General features: G+C 40.4%; 1 protein-coding gene across 1 annotated transcript in view; it reads right to left on the reverse strand.

Moving 5' to 3' along the window:
* Positions 1–15,041, reverse strand: part of LOC128741592 (protein decapentaplegic-like) — a 30,645-nt gene extending 15,604 nt beyond the window's left edge. The window contains exons 1-2 of the mRNA XM_053837525.1: positions 14,319–15,041; positions 2,014–2,708 (exon numbers count right to left, since the gene is read on the reverse strand). Of these exons, the coding sequence (XP_053693500.1) occupies positions 2,014–2,692 (679 nt within the window). The 5' untranslated portion in view covers positions 2,693–2,708; positions 14,319–15,041. The remainder of the gene's footprint in view (positions 1–2,013; positions 2,709–14,318) is intronic.
* Between the last annotated feature and the right edge of the window lie 4,512 nt (positions 15,042–19,553).

The following is a 19,553-nucleotide window of genomic DNA, read 5'->3' on the forward strand; positions in this document are numbered from 1 at the left end:
TAAAAACTTGAGATTAGTCTAAAATTTTGTGCTAATGTGCATGCTGATAGTAGGGTGATTTATGTATTTTGGACAGGCGTTACGCGCGCGCTATTTTGGACATTTCTATTTGGCTTTGCCGAAAATGACCAAAATAGAGTACCTACGCGTAACGCCTGTCCAAAATACATAAATCACCTCACGGGGTAAATCACTTCCTGCATAAATATTCAATATGTGATAAATATATTTACTATTTAAATGTGTACACCTCATCATAACAACTCTTGCCATATACTGTTATGGAACATGACAGCTCATGATCGTATTGAAAAAGGTTGAAACTTTCGTAAAATATACATCAATAGAGTGGACCCCCGTTTGTTTGAACGATTCCGCATGCAAACTAACTTAATTTGAACAACTGGTAACCCTAAATATGCTGGAACTTGTGTGAACTGGCTGCCCAGCTCATTGTTATTGTTTTGGTGGTTTGATTCAGTTGGCAGTTGCAAGCAGCGAATATTTCATTCTCCGATCGGATTTCTACCATAATCGTTGGGAAAACGCAATGTGAAACAGATTAAATAAGCTAGATCAGCACAAACAAATCGTGTTCATGTGCATTGTCTGCATAAACAAATGATGTCATATTGAGAATCACGTTTGAACCATTTTTAATTTGCACGTCGTGCAAACCAACGGGGTTAAAAAGTGTTCAGATTAAAAACGGTTAAACGAACGGGGGTCCACGGTACGGGTAAATATATTTAGCACCCGGGTAAAAGTATGTAAATATGCATAAATATATTAAATATATTTAATAAATTTGAAGTGATTCGCCCCGTGAATCACCCTATCTTTGGTGTATACTTGTGTTATGGTGCGTCACAAAATAGCGAAATTGTTAGTTAACCTCATATCATTTCATTCTTTCATTAATAGCACGATACTGACGAAACAAAATGCAGTCACTCACACGAAACCCCGAGACCGGGCTTTAATAAAATGCATAGTAGGGTAAATTGACAATTTTTGCACAGTTAAGCACTTGTCTACAGCAATTTGGTTTTGAACAAATGAAAGCAAATTTTATTTGGCAAAACCGCTTAGTATGCCGGTAAACTAATATAAAATAGGTTCCCATAGCCATCTGTATTGAATTTCTCACAAAAATCGTGAAAAACGAGTTTTTTGTGTAGCAACTCTACACCCAATTATTGCACATCAAAATAACCTTCAAATAGTATTATTGTACATCTTACGCTTAATTGTTGCACAGCTTTTGTTTTGATTTATTTGTGGACAAAGTTACTAGACAAAGACATATACATACTTTAGGATGACCTTAGCATCCATTAAGACCTAGAAACTTCGCAATAAACGGTGAAAACGGAAAAAATCGCGATACGGAAAACTACATCTCCCACCGCTTGCGTTGATAAACAAAAAGCAACACCGCGAGAAGTGAACTGTCAAATCGGCGTTGCAGAAACACCGGGGTTATTACAAGCAAAACAGGTGTGCAACAAAATTGGAAAGAGAATCATATGATAGTTCCAATTATTGCACTTCCGAATTTATCGGCAATTTGTGTTAGAAAGATCCAATTTATTCATTTATTGAGTAAAGTAACTTTCTATCAATGCTACGAAACTCATAGAACATGTTTGTTTGCATCTAACGTTCAATGAAAGCTTATTTTGTAAATCAACTTTCTTAATAATTTTGACAAGAAAATCGTTTGATGAAAGCAAAATTGGGACACATGTAAGAAATTTTGATATAACGCTTAAAAACCACGTTGAAAGAAAACTAAGAAAACAGCAACATTCTGATGGAAAATGAATTTATCTAGCCGATGTTGTTGTCAAATTACATTTAACATAATTAAACGTCGTGAAAAGGTGCAAATACTACGCAGTGTGCAATAATTGGGTGGTGTGCAATAATTAGCAAATTACCCTAGATAGCATTGGGCTCCTTCTTAAAGGCTGGAATCTACTTTTTCTTGAGGAAGAGATAAACAATTACCTTCATGGGTGAAACTCCGCACGGTGTTGGCGTTGCGCGTGCTGAGGCCCCTCTTTGGCACGTGGACGGAATCGACCTGACCGACGCCCATGATCTCGGCGTACAGCTTCTTCATCGCTTCCGGTATCACCACCTTAGATCTATCGATTTTTGGTCTTCGTGTGGAAAAACCGAACATACTCGCGAAATGGACTAGTGTTGCAGGATCGAGTTTACGACGGCTAGGGCTAGTACTGCTATCACTACTACTGCTATCACTATTGCTAAGATCTAGGCTGTCACTATCACTACTGTGGGTTTGCACCTGTAGATGCAGTTCACTCGCGACCGGTTGGTGCACGGTGTTCTCTATTTCTTCGTCCTCTTCTCGATGTAGTTTTTCTATACTATCTTCGTCCACCTTTGGCTCACTTTGCGCCATACCACTGTCACTGAGCGCCTTCTCGGCGGTTGCTGCTGCCAGTGGCTGATGACCATCTGGGATACTGCTGGCACTGATACTGTTGCTGCTTCCGTTGCTGCCACTACTCCTGCTACTACTACTGCTGGCCGTCGTTGTGAAGAATGTGCTGATGGAGGTTGAGAGGGCAGGAGTGGTGAATTGACCGTCGGTGCTAGCGACTTGCGTTACACCCTGTAGAATCGCCAGCACCGCGAGGACAAAAAGCCACGCGTGCATGTTCGTGTTTGCTGCTCTGAAACGACCAGAAGGGAAGAAATCGAGTTAAAATTATTTAATTATATACAACAACATCGTATAGCAAGCAAGCAAGCAGCAGCAGCGGCAGCAGAAGCGAACCGCAGTGTTGGATCACACGAGCGAGCCCGGAATCCAGCATTCAACGTATGCGAGTGTTGTGGATTAAAATCACGCGTCCGATTTGCGCACGATCCGCGTTGCCAAGTGCAGCGCGCGGTCTCCGTTCGTTCGAGGGTGGTTGGACGGGAAAAGCGTGGCCAAAATGGCGGCCGCCAAACTGGCTGGACTGACTTTGCGATCTGTCTCCGCGGCTGGAGACTCATAAACTAATGAACGCTATTGCACTGTTGAAGCTACTAATTGAAGAAGCTGCACTGATATGTTTATCTTTTTACGCGCACTCTTGCAATTCACCGTGAGTCATTGCGGTTTCTCGCGTATGAAGTGCGATCGTGTCAATATTGCGCATTATACCGGATTATAGAATATCACGTTAGGTATTTTGTTATGTATTTCCCATCCACCTATTCGTGAATAAACTGCAATAAGTGCATTTTTACGCAGAAACTGACTTATGAAAGTTGTTTACTGCTATTTGTTTTCAAACATAAAAAGCCACTTTACTGTAACTGTCATTGCTCACAACAACGGATCCATTTTCTATTTCAGAGCTTCAATCCAGCCAAGTCAAAAACACAGTCAAGTCGCGTGTATCACATGTCATTCGTTTTAGATACAGAAGCAAATGCTTTTTTTTCTTCTGTCCTACTATTCAATCCGTAACGGTTTTGCTGTTCGACAGGCAGTGAAAATGGGTTCCCATTCTGGGCGAAAACAACAGACGGAGCTTAAAACCATCACGAACCCTATAATTTCCGACATTTCCGACCGAGTTCACCGAATTGGTTTGGGACCTCTCTAACGACACACGATCGCGCGGAGGGCGGTCCGCAGGCGAAGGAAATTCACGATCTACGATAGAAATTAACCTTCGAATTCCCATAGCCCAGAGCTAGAGTTCGCACTCACCAACACGGACGCATACGGACATAAATTAGAACTTTAATGAGAGCACACGCTGAGCCGCACGGGTATTATTTATTTGGACGAACGGCGGCTGGCGGCGATCGGATGACGGAAATAATTCAACACCGAATAAAAGACGCCGGGTCTGACCGGAGCACTACGGACCGGTGATTGACTGACTGACTGACTGGCTGGCTGGCTGGCTTGCTGGCTGAAAACAACGACGACGACGGCGGTGGCAGCCAGCGGTAAAAAAGAACGTTGCGCACAAACTACGCGACGGCTGGCAGCCATGCTCTGTAGCGGTTAAGTGCTCACACTTGAGCGAAACCGCGTAGACACCACGGCGCGCAAACGTACGCGTTTTTAGAGGTCTCTTTTTCGGCGGTCACTGACGGCGGATGGCAATGACGCATTCGTACCGTACCAGGAAGCGCGTTTCTGGTGGGCGTACAGCAGGATGGGACCTTGATTGAGTTGCTGAACTATGTTGCACTCATCGTCTGGGTTTGTAGAATTGATAAATCACTCAGTTGGAGCCACAGAGCCTTTGAAGCATTTTCACTTCCTGATCCATGTACCGATGTCATGTTAGACGAAACATGATATATTGAAACAGGCTTTTCAGTGTCCTTTGTATTCCACTTATTTGGTAGGATTTTTAGGTTTAGAAGTCAACTTGTTAGAGAAAAAAAACCGTCATCGTATAATCACCGTGTAAATCTGATGCATTTTTCTTTCTGGGCCATATTGATGAGCGAGGTTCGAGCTAAAAATACACCAGCCTTGCGCTTAAGATGCTGAATAAAGCAATTACCCATAAGCCATAAGTAGGCCAAAATACCGGCAAATCACATTCGTTCAGCTTGCGATTCGTTTTTTGACCGTTTCAAGGCCATAGTCAAAAGAAAAAGCAGTCATATTGAGCAACAGCAAATTGATTATGAATTTTGAAATATTTTCACACATTCTGTACACCAAAATATATAAAAACCATTATCCAAACCGTATTTATGGCCTACTGATTAGTTACACATGGGTTGCCGAAGGCTCAATTTCTACTATTTCGAACGGGTAGAAAAGAAAGCTATGGATTCTTGTGACAACAAAATACCTACTGTAACTCTTGACGCAATTCAGTGTAATTTCAAACAAATATTAGTCATAAAATAAATTAATGGCAGCATTCTTGGTGTGTCAGGATTTTCACTTTTCGTTTTACTTTATTAGTTGAATTTACTCAAGTATTCCTGTTGTTTTTTTCTATTTTTCAATTCAAAATTGACACCAGTTTTGTCAGCCCTGGCATCGACAATCGCCAACAAGTTCTCGATGAGGTTAGGGTCCGGGCTTTGCGGAGGTCATTCCAGCCAGCAGTATATTCCGTCAAGACCTAAAGAAAGTCTTAGCTTTCCAGGTAGTATGCTGCGGGTCGTTGTCTTGCTGAAATATGAACTTCTTCGCAAGGCCCGTCTAGATCAGCGAATCCTCCAGATTTTCTCGTAGCATATTGATGTAGCAATCTGCCATCATTATGCCACCGGTTTTCGCACGACTTCCCACTTTACCCCACGAAAAACACCCGCAGACCATCTCTTTCACTCCTTTGTGCTCCAACGTGCCTTGGACGTGGTGCTTCTGAAGCTCTTCACACGAACCCGCCGCTTTCGGTTAAACAGCTCGAATTTTGATTCGTCCGTCCAGAGAATCGTTTTGCAGAACTTTTGGGGCTTATCAGCAGGCTCCTAAGCAAATTTAAGCCATTTGGCTTTACTTGGCTTGCTGATAAATGGGAGTTTCTGGGTAACTTTGTTATTTAACCCCATGTACTACGAGACGGCGACGATCAGTTTGAACGAAAACTGATATCTGAAGCGTTTCGTGGATCTTGCGGACCGTTACCTTCGGGTTCTTCTTGACTTAGCGTATGATCTTGGTGTCCGTTCTTGCAACCGTATTGCGCTTCATGCCACAGCCAGGGTGATCCACCCCTGATCCGAATGATTTAAATTTGTTTTCTTATATCAAATGTATACGAATATTTACGAGCTTGTATTACAATACAGTAAATTAAAAATTTGCGTAACAAATATTTGTAAAATGTCAAGTTTTGTCGAATTGAACCTGCATTCGTAGTGCTACGTGAGTCCTTCGTTCGTGTCCCAGGGTACAGACATTCACACTTTTTATTTCAGATTACGATTCTACAGACTTTTCTGCTAATTTTGATATTAATTTTGTAATGATTCGTTCACAGGAAGTGGATGAAAAACGATCATACACACCATAAGTATTCCATTGTACAGTGCAGTGTGGCGCGGAACAACCTTGACGGAATAAAATACCGCTCTTGTAAAAACACGATTTTCAAACTTTATGTACGGTTGAATCGCCTCTTGTGGTAGGTACTGGAACCATTTGGCTAAAGTCGAAAACACCAGAACTCAAGACTGGGCATAGCAGAAGGTTCGCATGTATCACAGCAAAGGACGGTACTACAAACGCCATCTCTTATCCCAAGGGAGTTACTATTGATTACAAGTATTAGTGATCGCGACCATTGGAAAGAATGTATGCGTGTGATGTTGACGTATTACATTACTGATTGCAAGGAAAATTGTATTATCCAAAATGCGCAATCGCTCATAAAAGTGCTATTTTACATAACATCGTCTCGGTATCTTCGTTGCACTTTTTCGTTACATTCCACAGTGATCCAAACAGCGAAAAACGTGATTGTGTGATATTGCGCCGAAACGTGAAGTTTTTCGCATGTAGTATCTTTAAGAACATTTCTTGGTATAACTATCCCCTCCTTGTGAGAGAAATATTTGGGTGATTAATTCCCTTAAAAGTGAGATGCGAAATTTATTTTCTCGTATATTCGAGTGCAGGTTTGGTACTTTCGGCAAAGTTGTAGTAAATATCAATACAAACAAATTTGCCAACATCATACTTGTATCTTTTCATGGAAATTATCTATTCATGGACAAACCCTTCAAAACAGTTTTTAAACCCTGACTTATTCTGGTCAACTTTTACGTGTTCATAGTGTTCTAGAAAGTTGTTTATCTTGCTAAAATCAACGTTTTCGTAGAACATTATTATATATTATTTTCTAAAGTTTCGGAAATTTTGAGCTTTTTTGGTGAAAAATAGTACTTCTTTAAGCTTTACCCCTCAAATATTTTTTTATTAGTAGCTTATTCAACCGTTGTATAGCTAATTACCGGGTAACAAGCGCTTGATAAGCCGTTATTCAACCAAAATGTTTGTTGGGTAAGTTTTCTCAAGGTGACAAATGGTGGCTGATCAAACAACCCCTACTAAAAAGTGTCAATTGTCTGTATCTATTTGTATCCTCAAAAATTATATTTGTTTTAAGAATCCATCCCAGTCATGTGTACAGAACAATTAAAATGTAGTTCGGATGCACCATTTTATTTACGTTGACAATCGCTTTCTAACAAGTTTAGTTACCAGCAATTCTTTCGCCTATTTCCGATTCGAAAATGAATGTAAATTTAAAGTTATTTGACGCAATTAATAAGAGAAAAGCTTCCAAATTACTAACTTAAGTCTATTTTGTTCAATTCCTTCGATTGATGTCTTTTCGAAAGAACACACTCATAATGCATTGGTACCGAATGGTTGAAACGTATTGGATCACTGTGCATTCCAAGCAAAAAGTGTGCCGAAGAGACCGAAATGATTTAAGCTAAAATTGCACTTTTATAAGCGACTAGCTGACCCGACAAACTTCGTATTGCCACAAATTAACCTGTGTTGTACATAAATCATGAATCTCGGATGATCTTTGTCACAATCTCGAGTTTTGCAAGCCCCCAGTGGGCGGCCCTTCCGACGGCGGGTCACCGGCAACACTCGCGACCGTCTCGTCCTGAATGATCTAGTGTTACTATAGATAGTTTTTGTGGTCTTGTATTGACTAATGTTTTATGGAAGAGTCTCGAATTTCTCGAGTTCGATTAGTTTTTGAGTTTCGCAAAAATTTCTGTTTTATTTGTATGAGAGTCCATATCCCCCTACCACAGGGGTGAGAGGTCTCTAACTATCGTAAAATAAATTCAAGACTCCAAAATCTCCCACATGCCAAATTTGGTTCCATTTGCTTGATTAGTTCTCAAGTTATAAGGAAATTTGAATTTCATTTGTATGGGAGCTCCCCTCTTAAAAGGGGAAGGGGTCGTAATTCACCTTAGAAAAAATTTCTGCCATCTAAAACTCCCACATGCCAAATTTGGTTCCATTTGATTGATTAGTTCTCGAGATAAGAGGAAATTTGCATTTCATTTGTATGGAAGCCCACCCTCTTAAAGGTGAGATGGGCCATAACTCGCTTTCTAAAGAAGAGAGGGGTCTCAATTCACCATAGAAAAAAATCTTGCGTCCAAAACCACTTACATGTCAAATTTGGTTCCATTTGCTTGATTAGTTCTCGAGTTATGAGGAAATTTGTTTTTCATTTGTATAGGAGCCCCCACCCCTCTTAAAGTTGAGAAATCCATAGAAAATATTCTTGCCTACAAAAACACCCACATGATAAATTTGGTTCCATTTGCTTGATTAGTTCTAGAGTTATGAGGAAATTTGTATTTCGTTTGTATGAGAGCCCCCCCCTCTTAAAAAGGTAAGGGGTCCTAATTCATCATAAAAAAATGGTTGCCTCCAAAAACACCCACATGCCAAATATGGTTCCATTTGCTTGATTAGTTCTCGAATTATGAGAAAATTTGTATTTCATTTGTATAGAAGCACCCCCTCTTAAAGCTGGGAGGGGTCCTAATTCACCATAGAAAATATTTTTGCCTCCAGAAACCTCCACATGCCAAATTTGGTTCTATTTGCTTGATTAGTTCTCGAGTTATGAGGAAATTTGAATTTCATTTGTATAGGAGCCCCCCTCCTAAAGTGGGAAGGGGTCCCAATTCATCATAGAAAAAAATTTTGTCTCCAAAAACAGCCACGTGCCAAATTTGGTTCCATTTGCTTGATTAGTTCTCGAGTTATGAGGAAATTTGTATTTCGTTTGTATAGGAGCCCCTCCTCTTAAAGTTGGGAGGGGTCCTAATTCACCATAAAAATATTCTTGCCCTCGAAAACTTTCACATGCCAAATTTGGTTCCATTTGCTTGATTAGTTCTCGAGTTATGAGGAAATTTGTATGGAAGCCCCCCCCCCCTCTTTAAGGGGAGAAGAGTTATAATTCCCCTTTTAAAGAGGGGAGGGGTCTCAATTTACCATAGAATAAATTCTTGTCACCGAAAACACCCACATGCCAAATTTTGTTCTATTTGCTTGATTAGTTGTCGAGTTATGCAGAAATTTGTGTTTCATTTGTATGGGAGCCCCCCCTCTTAGTGGGGGGAGGGGTTTCTAACCATTACTAAAACCTTTCCTGGCCCCAAAAAACCTCTACATGCATATTTTCAGTAGTTTTCGATTCTATAAGGAACATACGGACAGACAGACAGAAATCCTTCTTTATAGGTATAGATTGCGCACTTATTGATTGGACAATTTTCCCTGCAATTGGCAATACAAAAATTTTACATTCCAACTAGGCGTGGCAACCCGAAACAAAATTTACATTAAATTGTGAACATTGAAACTTATGGTAAATTTTTTGGAAAAATGCCTCAAATTCAAATTTTATTCAAATTTTTGTTTCTTCTTTCATATTAAAGAGTAGGCCATATTTCTTCATAAATTTGCTGCCTTTTTTAATTATATTTTGTTTTTTTCGCCTAAAAAATTACCATAAAAGGACGCTAACTTTTACTGTGAATGAAAATTTTTGTTCGCGAAAAACTAGATTTTTTTATTGTTAAGATACTTAACAACCCGTTATTTTTATGGTAGAATCTCTGAAAACCATGAAAGTTATTGTGGACAACAATAAGTTTGATGGCTTGGTTCTCATTTCTGACGATAAATTTTATTGTTTTTACTGTATTTTGTATACTACTGTCACAATAATTTTTATCTTCGTGTTATGGTTATTTTTTTCCGGGAAAGTACAAGTAAGGGGCCACCGTAGGCGCAAGTTTATCGAGTCTGCTTTAAGAAGTGAATGTTCGTGGGTTCGAATCTTAGTAGAATCAAGCCATTCCTTGTCAAGTGACTTTAGCATGGGTGCATTCTCAGGCCCTTCCCCAGCTAGCACCAACTCGTATATCAATGTACGAAAACTATCGTAAATATCTCCTAACAAACTCGAAATCGTAACACAAGCTGGATAAAGTGGGATCAAGTTGATTTTCTGTCGTATATAATGATAATGACGGACATACATACGATTTTCACCACAAAATCGTAGAGTAGTACGGAGCGACTCGCGCTTAATCGAATATTATCGTATATAAATACTTATATAGTCGTAACGCTCAAAACTATTCATAATCACGTATATCGCCTCCAAAATAGTACGGATATGCCAATTTTGCGCATGAAATACGATTTATTTAGCATGTATATCTGTACGTAATGCTGATTTTTACCTTTTTTTATACATATGAAAATGCTAGCTGGGTCATTTACCCTTCCTTCATGCTGAATTCTATATTTACCCTCTGGAGCCTCTTGACAGTGCAAATGTCCCTCTGATAGTTAAGTGTACTGGTCAAAGGTACGAATGTGTCCTCGCCAGGGACGGTTATATATGGGATAGTACTGGCAGCGAGGAATAAGTGGGTAAAGTAGTTTAAGCTTTGAAGGAAGGGTAAACCCCAATACACACAAGCACGTATAAAATTTAATGAGCATATCGCTCATTCAATAGCGATTATAGCAAAAAGAAATGTAGTGCAGGTCATACAGAAAAAAACCCGGGCGATATCATAATAGATCAACTATACTGGTCCCAGTGATGAGTCCACACATGAAAAAAAAACCAGACAGGTACGAATGTATGCATTAGAGAATGCTTGAAGAAACGGATTTGGCATTCATTCGTAAAAATAAAGGTAAAGTTATATTCTGGCCTGATTTAGTTAGCATTCGCTAGCTTAAGTGGTACTCTAAAGAGATAAACCTTCCAAATTGTCTAAAATTTTGATGTATTGAAAAATTTTGGGCAATTGTTAAGCAACAACTTCGACCAAGCGAGGGGACCACCAACAGTGCTAAAGAAATGCATTCAAAATGAAAGAAACCTACTGATCTAGTCACATCTTCAACTGCACAGGAATAATGAATGCTAATGAACAAAGTTCGAGATTTTATCAGAACCAGAGAAATGCAATGATGTATTACTGTGAACCTAAAGCTTCAGATACAGACGTTTAAACGTGCATGCGCTACATCTGTAAACGCCCGCCATTTTGCTGCAAGTATCAAGCAATCAATTGTAGATGGCGCAATCACTGCTCTACAGCAGGAACTACTGAGCGTGGTGACGATCAAAAAGGATATCGGTAGTTATCGTCAACTGTCAGCAAATAACGACAATCACCGACAAACGTCTATAATCAAAAGATTAAAGACGAGTTCCTATAGGCGTGTTAATTACAGTCGCTGGCGGTCCATGCAGAAAAATAACTGTATTACCGATATGAAGTAAGTTATTATTACAATTATTGATGAATACGCAATACGTGGCAATACGTTCAATAGATGGCGGTAGTGAGCTATGATTTTTAAACAATACTATTTACACAAGTTTTCTTATACAAAGTCTTCTAGCTTTAACGTCTGTATCTGTGCTAAAGCTCAAAAAAATACTACAATCCAGTCCAGGGTTTCTACGCCACTCCAATCTAGAATTATAGGATGTTCTTTGCGTCCAGAATAACTTTTACCCAGGCTTTACTTTCAAGGCAAGTTTCATGTTTTTTGTGGCTTTCGACAGGAGCTAGCTTTGATTTTGTTTGCGGAGTGCCTTATGAAAATTCAGCAATTTCGCACACAAATTCGAAACGAAATGAAAATATATCAAAAAGTTCTGATTAGTTTTTTATGTACTACACAAACAATTCTTTCTCGATTTCCACATACCTCGCATTTATTTTTAGGAAAAAAAAATCACTTTAGTTTGAAGCGGTTAAACAGTTTAATTATAATTTAGTAATTTGGTGGCTGAAATTATTTGTTTGCCGGTCGTCTATTTGTCTGTGCATGTTTATCGAAGTTGATTCAACCGTTTTCTAAACCACTGAGGTTTATACAACCTTGCTACAATTTCGTTGACCTGTGATATGTTTTATGAATCCTTAAGATTGATCCAGGATTTATGATTAAACATTCAAAAATAATAAAGTAATTAAATATTTCAAATGTAGTTTGTACGTTATGTTCTTTTAAATTTTGGTTAATTCTTACGAGTATATTGAATGCTGGATTGATAACATAGGACATAGCAACTTGCTTTACATGGTAATGATATCGTACACTTTCTTTAAACAAATCATTTTCGCTTCTGGTTGATACGTTAAAATATATGAATAGCTAGTGCTAACTGTTCTTCTGGCTACGACTTTTGACCAACGAGGGATATTTTTACGAAATAAAACAACTCCTTTGGATTGGCAGTTACCTCCTTTCTAGCAACACTTCTACAGTATTTTAATTTTTAGCAGGTAAATACCGTTCTTGTACCTGTCCTGTTCGTTGCTTAAAAAACGACCCCGATCCTCAATGAACTCATTCATGCTTCCTCGATGCTTCCTACCCGAAATATCCGACGGTAGCAGTAAAACTAATCGTTAGGACATTTCCCTCTCGCTCACCGTCGCTCTCTTGGCGTCTGTCAGTGTGGCGACACTTGAAACCTGTCGCCAGACAGGTTGCCGAACATATCCGCCCACATGCAATGGTAAACATTGCGAGGAGCCTTTATGCACAATCATAACACTTCGGTTTCGTGGTGCGTAAGGTGTCCAATAAATCCGAACCGAACTCGACAAATCCCACCGGAACAGGCGACAACCGGTGTTCGGCTGAACGTGTTGGTTTAACGGTAATCATCTTCGCCAGCAATCGTACTGCAGTGCACAGCCTGCAAAGCAAAAAGCCGGCACGAAATTGATACCTGAATGTGTGATCCGTGGTACTGCCGCAAAGTTCGCTACGAATTCCGTCACTCCCGCTGATACAAGACGACGACGAGCGGAAGGACGCATTGATTTCGATCGATCGATCGATCGATTCATCCAACTAAAGCGACATATTGTAATGAATTTGAAATGAGACTAGATGACATTTTTTTCCGTGAAACCTGTGCCCTATAAATAGAACCGAAGCTTGGCCTGAATGTGATCCGCCCGGACAAACGGGTATGGAAATTGGCGCCAAGGCGATTTTGTTGAGATCTGGAGGTGTCTAATAATGCGAAGGGTTGGTAGATGAATTGGAGGAGAGTGCTGCCTCACACGCACAGGTCTAGAATGAACTGCCTCAGACCAGCCAGACTTACGTAAAGCGTCGTGAGTAACGAACGGTTGATAATAATTATTTGTTTATTTATGATTCTGTTGTTGGATATTGGTGCAATAGAAGTGCATTTGCATGCGATGCAAGGCGAAGGTTGAAAACGGCAAGGGTTCAGGTTTCAGTTTCTACGAAAAGTGCAGTGCACAAGTGCTAGGTAGTTGCGGGAATCGGGATTTGGTTGTCGTCAGGTATACATAGCAGAGAGTGGGTATTGAATCAATTCACCTAGGATTGTTGAGGAATGTTATTATTGCCAGCAAGGTTTTGCTCGGATTGCCCGAAAAGGATTTACGATTCTGGCGACAACCTGAGTGACGCCAGCCAGCAGCGGATTGGCAGTGTCAGTATTCGTAACAATTTGTTGCTCAAGTATTCCGTAGGATTCAGCCAGGTCAAAAAGGAAAAAAAAATCCGATAGTTCTCACAGACTCTTTCGACATCAGTCACGTGCAATCGCGCGTAAAAAGCGCCACCGATTGTAATCACTACGCCGACAAAAAAGGTCAACAGTCAACAGTTGTCATTTTAACATGATCACCCTCTCTCCGCAGTTCAAGATGTGCGTCATAATTCTCACGATCGTATCTGCGTCCGAATGAGGCGGAATGGATCTACCGCACACTGTTTCGGCAAGGGAGTTCGCGTTCAAATTCCCAGGAAATGGCGCTTCGCAAGAGCGGAGCCATGGATGCACATGCACATTGTGTTGGAAATTGTGCGGTCACTTAAGACAAAGACTGTGACTGTGGTAAAGAGAACCTCTTAAGGTGGACAAAGGATCAACAAGAAGAACAGCACTCGAGCGAGGAGGAAAAACAACAGGGTATAAGAAGGACGACAAAGATCTTAACTTGAGATAAGTGGTTCTTAATGGTTTTCCAGGCAAAACGAAGTGACCTGGACGCCAGAAGCAAACTACGACGCAAAAAATCGCACTGCAGAAGATCATCCCGGAGTTCTCATCCACGTAGATTTATGCGTATGATGTTTTTCATTTTTGTTTCACATTTAAAAGAAACACCGAAAAAAAGGTTGTTCGCTGTTGTTCTAGGAGTTCAGGACTCCCAGTGGCGCAGTGCACTGCGAGTGCACTGGAAGGAAAAGTTAAACCAATCATTTCTTAGCTCACCTTTGCGTTCAATCGCCGCCCGTTCGATAATTGCTTCCTGTTTCGAGAATGCGCTGCCCGATGAACGTCAGTAGATATTCCGAAATGACCACAATGACGGGTGAAAGCTATAAAATCAACAACCTTCGCCCTAAACCTTGCTGCCGTTGCTGGCTAGGCTCGTTTCCGCCGAAAATGAGTCCGATTGAAGTTTCCAAGTTTATAACACTGTAATTGTCTTCTCTTGATTCTGCTCTTCTGCACTACGATCTGGTTGTTTGAGGTTCGGGTTAACTTCCGCATCTAACCGTTGATTCAAAGTGAGACCATGTAAAGTTGCGCGATTTGCACAGAACTGTTGCATGCTCATGCGATTTGCCACTGTTAAACTTCTCACATTCACGGTTTGGCCCCACAGCTGCGATTACCACTTGAATCAGATTTGTTTCATTTTATTCTCAAATCACTTCTGCCGAGATTCACCACACCTCGATCACTGAAGTGACCTAATTCGACTATGCAAACAGCATTCATCCCTTTATTTTGCTTCGACGGGGAAAACCCCTGCTCACCGGATTTCGACTTCCAGGTTTTAACAACACTTGAATTGAGCAATCCTGGCTCGCTCGCGAAACGCAAAAATGCTCGCAGCCACAATTAACACCTTCCACTGGAGAAGACCACTCTCGCACCAACGCGAACGGTTGTTGAATATTCACAATGGTTGGAACGAGCTAGCGAAACTGATTTTACGAACGATCACCGCAGAATCAGACAAACAACTGAAAAGTGTCTACCTTGGCGGATCAGACTTAACTGGCAGCCAAGTAGGACTCTGCGCGAGTTTCCATGATCTTAGGGGTAAGATCATGTTGAGTTCCTTCTCTCTATCAGTTTACCTCTCTTTCCAGTTTCACCCAGTTCGCAATGCGTACGAGTCACTTTACTGCCCTCGCGATGCTGAAGGGTGGTTTTCTCTCTTTCATGGGCATTGCTCAGGTGAGAGTTCGGAACTCAACATAAGCTTTTATGTGCGCGCTCATTCTCTTTATTTCTTCGTTTATGTTGAGTGCCGTGATCTTTGTATGCTAGAGTTGTCTCATTCATACCAATGAGACAGTGATGCCGCTTTCATTCATTCTGTGCGTGGCTGTCAGCGCTTTCTTCTTCGTTCGCTCGTACTAGTGAGCACTGCTTGATCAGGCTGTGGCCGATCGACGGATTAAGAACAACCATTCGAGCAAAGAATCTTTTGTTCGCGCTCAGCTACGGCAGAACGACGTCAGAAAAGAAAGAAATCGTGTAGCCTGACCCCTCCCGCTGATTTCGTTTTTCTGTCTTCGTTGCGCATTCTCGCGGTCAGGTTAGGTGGTCTTGGACCTATGCGCTCGGAACGGGCGGCGGTGGGTGAGTGTTCCACGAGGCAGGTGATGACTTGTGGGTGCTCCAGAACCAATCAGAATCTTTTTGGTTCTACATGCACGCAAGGAGACTCCGACGCGGCTCGGTTTAAAAGTGCGCTCTCTCCCTCTCTATCGGACATTGCACAGCGCAGCCGATGGGCTACATTGCAGGTTATAGAGTGTACATACAATGAAAACGGTACCGCTACCGGCTACTGATGTGAAACCCCGTCGGGTACAGCGGCACCGGGGTGGTCAACGGGCGCGCGTTGCTTATGCTTGCTTCGCGAAGATCGTTGACCGTCGAACCGCCAGCGAGCAGGCGTACGTGTGAGCGAGAGGGCGCACAAGTAAATATTTATGATCTATTGAGGTCAACTCGAGTGCCCTTTTCCTTCTTTCGTTCGGCCGAAGTAGCGGGAAATTTATGTCCTGATTCGTCACCAAAGGCGGTAGTTCGATTGGGCTGCGCGAGGGGGAAATTAACGAGGGAAATCGAGAAAATCCGACGGACCATCCCACAACCCACAGTGCAGGCGGATCGGTCTATTGTCTATTGTTTGATTGTGTTGATTGAGATGTGTGAAAAAAGAATGATCTGGTTTTGATGCGGTTAGACAAAAGGACTAGTAAGGATTCATACAGAGCCGATTTTGGATATATTGTTGCCGAGCAATTAAAATGCTTTACCGATAATTGATTTTCTTTTAACTGGAATACAGTAGGATTTCGAATTTGACAACAAATGCGTATCGCCTATGTTGCCAAAATCGACACCGTGCCAAAATCGAGACGCTTTTTCGATATGAAAAAACTTAATGTAAATGCTTTAGAAATTGACTAAATATCATTAATCAACGATTGCAATCATTTTATGTTTAAAAAGTCCGCCAAGAGCTACCCGTCCGGTGCAAATAAGTTATTCACTCCCTGCGGTAAGACGTAGTCCTACGGCAATAAAAATATTATTATTCGAAACCACATAACTTTTTCTTACGAACATACTGAGGGCATCATTTCCTCGTCATTTAAAGCATGTATGCAGCAACTGATTGATATTTAAGCACATTTTTGGAAGTAATATATCTTGTGTTGCCAAAAACGAATACCTTTGTTGCCAAAATCGAGGCATGCCAAAATCGAACCATGCCAAAATCGAACCATACCAAAATCGAAATCCAACTGTATTAGGTAAATGATCAATAAACGAAACTTTCGCTGAACATCAATCGCTAGATGTAAAACTACTTCTCTTGTCAATTAATAACATGTATGCATGACAATGATTTTATTTATTTTTGTGTTAGATCCATTCAGTAAGTTTTACCCACATGACGGATTTCGCACCAACTCGGTCAGCACCGCATTTCAAGGTCAAGACTAAAAACACGAGGTTTGGTCTAAAATATATCTCCCACACTGAGCTCCGTGGTGGTGCTGGCAGTATTAATAAATTTTCGAGCGTAGTTGCCGGCGGGGTAGAATGGCCCAATTGTTTAAAAACGCGGAAATTATTTTGTAAAATTATGAATGCGCATTTTATTTTGGTGCAAAACAAGGTAATTCATAATTGTGTAGCATGTGAAAGCATCAAACATAGCCACATCCAATAAAATAAAGCGATTATCCGCGATATCATTCCACATGTAAGAAATCACGGTTTTGCCTTTCTACTATATGAAAATATAGTATAAAGGTATAAGAATCACTCGAAAAACCGAAAATCGAAAGAAAGCCTAGCGGGACGAATGTCATATACCATTCGACTCGAAAACAGAGCATTTTCTGTATGTGTGTGTGTGTGTGTGTGTGTGTGTGTGTGTGTGTGTGTGTGTGTGTGTGTGTGTGTGTGTGTGTGTGTGTGTGTGTGTGTGTGTGTGTGTGTGTGTGTGTGTGTGTGTGTGTGTGTGTGTGTGTGTGTGTGTGTGTGTGTGTGTGTGTGTGTGTGTGTGTGTGTGTGTGTGTGTGTGTGTGTGTGTGTGTGTGTGTGTGTGTGTGTGTGTGTGTGTGTGTGTGTGTGTGTGTGTGTGTGTGTGTGTGTGTGTGTGTGTGTGTGTGTGTGTGTGTGTGTGTGTGTGTGTGTGTGTGTGTGTGTGTGTGTGTGTGTGTGTGTGTGTGTGTGTGTGTGTGTGTGTGTGTGTGTGTGTGTGTGTGTGTGTGTGTGTGTGTGTGTGTGTGTGTGCGTGTGTGTGTGTGTGTGTGTGTGTGTGTGTGTGTGTGTGTGTTTGTGTGTGTGCTTTTGATTGAACCAACGTTTCTCGGAGATGGCTGGACCTATTTTAATGATCCTAGTGTCAAATGAAAGGTCTGGGTGTCCCATTGTTTGCTATTTAATTTCATACTGATCGGACTTTTAGTTCAAAAGTTATGTATAAAAATACGAAAAATATGGGATTTCATTATCTCATAGGTCCCTTAACCGATTTGACCAAAATTGATTGCATATGAAAGGGAAGTCTTTCAAAACCGTAACTTCAAGATTTCATGACGATTGGGCTTGTGGTTTGAAAGTTACATAAAGAAATGTGAAAAAAATGTATTTAAAACTGCTTTTTGTTGCATATAAGCATTAATTCAATAGGAAACATCCTACAATTTATTATCATTTGAAAGTTACTGTTGAGATCTATAAAACGAAACCAAGTTACTGAAAATCGGACGATTGATTCAAAAGTTATTCAAACTTTAACACTTAAGTGCCGTATATTAAACCGTTAAAATGTATAAAATAGAAATAAATTAATCAAGGGTCGATTGTATTCAATGTATGTGTTATGTATGTGTACGTATGCATGCATGCGTCTATGTATGTATGTATGTATAGATGTATGCGTGTATGTGTGTATGTATGTATATGCGATTTACAATTTTAAAATTTGCATAGAAATACAAGAAGAGTGAGAAACATTTTAATTGTCATTTTCTTCACTTGCAATCGGACGAGCAAGACAAAAAGCGAAGAAAAGTACCGTCATCCGGGGATACTTGCAACACCGGGGTTACTTGCAACACTTTGGCGCATGGCGCTTTTGACAGGTCTAACGCATTTGTTTGTTAACATAACCATTTGTACCTAATGCCATTTTAAAGAAGGGACGTTTACCTATTGTTTAGTTAAGTTTAATCCATTACATCATTGTTTTGCTTGTTTTTATACGATTGGAAAGTAATTTCACTTTCAGAGTAGGAAAAATGGATGTGCAAAGTTGCGTCAGTTCATTAACATGGAATTATTTTTTATTGTTTGGTTCCTGTACATAATAAGTGCATCATATAAGCTAACAAATAGCAACTTTGAGCTTTGTTAATATTTTGAACTTGGAGTAGAAACGATGAATTCGTGTTGTTACTTCCAATATGGCGCGGCTTGCAGCACTTGTAAAAATGAAAATTATGCTAATAGACGGTATGTACAAAGTAAGTTTACATCTGTACGATGTTATTTTGTCTACCACCATCTCCAGAAAAATTAAAATTGTGAAAAATTCCACGTACCTTGAAACGGCAATTTGGAGTTCGCTGACATGCTACATTTTCACCGAATATCTTTAAATAAGCGATAGACGAAATTGGGAAACAAAAAACGCCTCCAGTATCTTTTGTTTTACTACAAATACATTCAAAATATCTCCAAATAGTAATTCGCGGTTTGAAATCAGATATAAAATCATAAGAAACGCAAAATCAGAAAAGTGTTGCAAGTAACCCCGTTTACTGGGTAACTTGCAACATCCCTATTTTCGGTTCATTCTGCAGATTCATTTAGTTTATATTTTTCTCATAATCATAAATCAAAAGTACTCACCACTATACAAGTTTTGGCTACTTACATTTGGACCTAAACGGTATACTT

This window comes from Sabethes cyaneus, chromosome 3 (assembly GCF_943734655.1).
Source record: "Sabethes cyaneus chromosome 3, idSabCyanKW18_F2, whole genome shotgun sequence".
Classification (NCBI taxonomy): Eukaryota; Metazoa; Arthropoda; class Insecta; order Diptera; family Culicidae; genus Sabethes; species Sabethes cyaneus.